Source organism: Aplysia californica, unplaced genomic scaffold, assembly GCF_000002075.1.
Source record: "Aplysia californica isolate F4 #8 unplaced genomic scaffold, AplCal3.0 scaffold02986, whole genome shotgun sequence".
NCBI classification, from domain to species: domain Eukaryota; kingdom Metazoa; phylum Mollusca; class Gastropoda; order Aplysiida; family Aplysiidae; genus Aplysia; species Aplysia californica.
In genome coordinates this window covers 1-4,171 of record NW_004800256.1, presented here as the reverse complement: position 1 = coordinate 4,171, position 4,171 = coordinate 1, and the positions used below count along the sequence as shown (strand labels likewise).

Genomic DNA, 4,171 nt, shown 5'->3' with positions numbered 1-4,171 from the left:
GGTGTGTGTAACCACCACATGTTTACAACAGCTCTGAAAGGCCCCAGCCTTAGTCAAACCCAAACCTCTCTAACCTGTGCGCTGCGACTTCCTCGCCGTCCCGTGGGGAGTCAGGGGGAGAGGACTGCGGCGTCATCTCAGAGTCTGGCGTGGCCGGCATCTGCTGCCCTCCAACGATCGGCTCCACTTCACTGTCTGTGTCACTCTCAGAGCTGGTGTAGTCCGGCCAGTCTAAAAATGAAAGAGCAAATAATTTGTTTGACATGTTTAACTCAAGCTCGCTATACAAGATGAAAGACAGAAATTGATAGTGTGTGTGAGCATGTGTGTATGTGTAAGTGCACATGTTTGTGTGTAGGTGTGCTCATACAATTCAGGGCTGGGTGCCTGAGAGAAGATCTGAGAATGAAGACAAATCTAATGCTAAAGAAAACAAACCTCTTCCACTAATACTGCTTGGATTGAAACAACAAAAAACAAACGGTCTCTTCAAATAGCTCTGCTATAGTCATAGTTCAGAAGTATTTAAACCCTTAAAGATTTTCGGACTTTCAAACCAAAAGATGATAGAAAGATAAAAAAAATAATCTAATATGTAATCACCCAATGTTGCCTCAACAAATGCCCAACTGCAAGCCTTGGAAAGACTTCAGAGACATCAAGCAAGAACAAAATGGTCAAAACATTCCATCAGAAAAATGAACTACCGTGGTCGTTGCCATAAAACAGAATTCCAAGAACAAAAACTCATTCCAATATCAGCAGCACTCACCATTTTCGTAGGCGTTCATGGTCCCGTTGCTGAGAGCTTGGTGCTGCTGTTTCTGTGGGCGCTGCTGCTGTGCGACAGCCATGTCGGGGTGGTGGTGCTGTGGCGAGTGAGTTGTGGTCTCCTCGTGGTAGCTGTGCAGCATGTTCCTCTCCCCCAAGAGCTGCATCACCAGAACCTGCAGCTCCCCCAGTTTGTCCTGTGGACAACGTGCACAACAGGAACTTCATCATCATCACTACTTTTCTCCCCTTGCACCAGGGTATAGACCGTGAACAAACACTTTCCACCTTTCCCTATCCTGACTAGCCTCATGACATTATTCCATGTCGTCCCTTTTTTTTTCTGTACATCATTCCCTATGACTTCTTCAGGTTTCAAATGGTCCTCCCTTACAAGATTTACAAACTCGCAAACTAATACAAATTACTGCATAATGTTGCATTAAGTTTCTCTCTATTATAGGTCTGATCCTTCGTTCCATTATCATTATCCTTGTGTACGTTTTCTTTGAGTGGTTTGGTAAAGACATGCCCCTGCCAATAGTACAATCATGTTTGTTTCTTTTTTTCTTCCATATCAGTACCACTATGCCCTTATGTCAACCTTCTCGGTATTTACTTCACAGAAAAATCGATGACCACCACATCTACCCATCCGAACAACAAACAACTTCATTCATCCCATGCACCTTACTTCATCCACACTACTCTACCCTGCCTCTCACCTGTAGCTGTTCCCTGTCTCGGGCCAGCTGAGCAATGTAGTCGTTCTTCTGTGTCTCTCGCTGCTGCAACAATGCCCTCTGGTGGTGGTACAATGAAATGTACTCGCCTGAAAATAATAAAATGTAAATCCTTTTACAAAGTGTCGTTACGACGTGAGTGGAGGACAACAGTTACCCAGGGTGCACTGTTGGCTCAGTACCAAACTACAAAATGATGCAAATGACCTTCATTCTAATTCTTTAACTAATAGGGCAAATGACCTTGGTTCAAATCCTTTTGATAGAGTTCTTAAACTTGGCTTGTGGCTTGTTGGGGGAGTTTCTGCTGAGTCGATATCTGCTTGCTTCAGTCCTACTAGAGATGGAAGTCAAATCAGACATCGCACCTCTCGGGCAACCGTACAGTTTTAGCAGAGGCAGTCGTCGTGAAGATTGAATTTTTGTCCTAACAGTGGCATAAGTCAATCCAAGCAACTATCTCACAGCAATATCAGTGTACTACCTGCATATTTGGGTAGGATCTATACAATTGCAGCAAGTACCCAGATGATATTTCCGAGACATAACCTTATTAACTTTACACAATGTCATTAAATCACTCAAAATGATCTGTGTTTTTCTGGTCAAATCGAGCGTGACTTACGTAAGTATATACATTCCATTAAACATATACAATTCAATATTAAAAGTGTCATAGACAACAAAGAACCATAAATAGTGGCAAAAACAGGCCTTTCTCAAACAAAGAAAACAACAGAGACAGCAGCAGCAACAACAACAACAATAACAACCACAACATGACCATCATTGATGAGGAGCACTCTTCTACGGGTAGCGGATTGGCACAGCAAACATATTACCGACTCCGTCACCATACCCACTCACACAAAATCGATAGCAGCAACCATAACAAATCTATGGTAAGCAACAATAACACCAACAACAACATATCTATGGTCAGCAACAATAACACTACCAACAACAGCAGGTCTATTGTCAGCAACAATAACACCGCAAACAACAACAACAGACATGATAAGCAACAACAGATCTATGGTCCGCAACAGCAACAGCGACAACAACAGCAAGGACCAGACCTATGGTGTCCGATTCTCCCTGCAGCTGCAGCACGAGGTGCTCCAACTGGTCCGCCTTGTCGGAGAGCTCGGCCTTGTCCTGCATCACGTGCATGTACTTCTGCTGGATCAGCTCCATGGCCGTCTTCAGCTCCTGGTACTCGGACCGGCTGATGCGCTCGCTGTCTGGGTTATTGTCCTCCGCTGTGGGACAAACATAAGATAAGATAAGATACATCTTTATTGTCCAGATCCAGGCACATTGGTTTGGTGTTTCACGTGTACACACACACACACATGGGATGGGAAATATGAGGACGTTTCTCACGGTATTACTGATGATCACATCACCTGCCAGGTAGTCTTACGGACTGTCTTGAATATAACACTAAAATGCATAAAGCAGGTGATGCCTGAATCAATTCAACTGGGCCTGTGGTGGGAATGGTGACTTTAATATTCCTCTTGAAGTCTTTTCAATTACTATAAGTGTGTCAAATGTAAGATAAATGCAGTTTCTGAGACACTTAAATAAACAAGAAAGCCTTGAACATTTTGTTCACACTGCAGAAGTAGAAGGCAAACAAGACAGGAGTAGATATAAACCTCCAGCATTATTTCATCTATACATTGGACTTGCCACTGAAACTGAAATTATATCCTCAGGATAAATTAAAATAGTTTGTTATTCTTTTTACTCCAGTATAGTTACAAAGGATTCTTGACAAAATCAAGTATGTATGACATGAGTCAAGAGGTATCTAGCAAGTACAGAACAGCAGCAGCAACTGACTTTTCCTAATGACCTCCTCCTGAAGGTCAGCGATCTTGATGCCAAGGCTGTCCGACAACTGCCGCTGTTCCTTCAGGCTCTCGTACAGCTGAGTCCGCTCTGTCTCCAGCTGTGCGATGGTAGCCTGTAAGGACTCCATCTGTAGATAAAGGAAAACATGCAAGTGTAAAACACTTTTTAAAAAATAAATAAAGAATGAAAGAATAAAACTCACAATATAACGGATAGTCTGCAAGTGTATAACATTATTAAAGAAAAAAAGGGATGAAAGAATTGAACTCACCATATCACTGATAGTTTACAAGTGTATAACATTACTTTCTTTTTTTAAAGGCGGAAGTATTAAACCCATCGTATCACTGATGGTCTAGGCATTCTCCAAGACGGTATGACATTACTTGTATGTGTATGATATTACTTTTAAAAAGAAAAAAAAAGGATGAAAGAATTAACTGTGCCATTTACTAAAATAGCTTCAAGGCAAACATTTCCCCCCCAACATGCATCTAATGTTTTACATAATCCAAACAGCCTTTAGTTTTCATGTTACAGTGAAAATATCTGTTGCTGTCGATGTCTTACTACCCCTTTCTCCGCTGACGTGAATTTAAGAATGAAGCTTCTTCAATCCTGTTTACCAAGGCTAATGTGGATTGTTTGGGACATATCCAGGCAAAATGACGCGAAAGTTTGATTGAACATCTACCCAACACGGGGCCTGAACATGAATCATTAGCTTTCCTCAGCTTCAGAACTTATTGTCCATGACACAACGTACAAATGCATACATTAAAAATGTCAGACTG

General features: G+C 42.0%; 1 protein-coding gene across 1 annotated transcript; it reads right to left on the bottom strand.

The window, feature by feature from the left end:
• Nucleotides 1–74: 74 nt before the first annotated feature.
• On the bottom strand, nt 75–3,504 carry LOC101857769 (golgin subfamily A member 2; the record flags this gene model as incomplete). The annotated part of the gene is given in 5 exon segments (XM_005113509.2): nt 75–231; nt 773–968; nt 1,497–1,603; nt 2,594–2,776; nt 3,366–3,504. Coding segments are annotated over 5 exon segments (782 nt in total), but the record flags the coding sequence as incomplete, so codon positions are not given.
• Nucleotides 3,505–4,171: the final 667 nt, after the last annotated feature.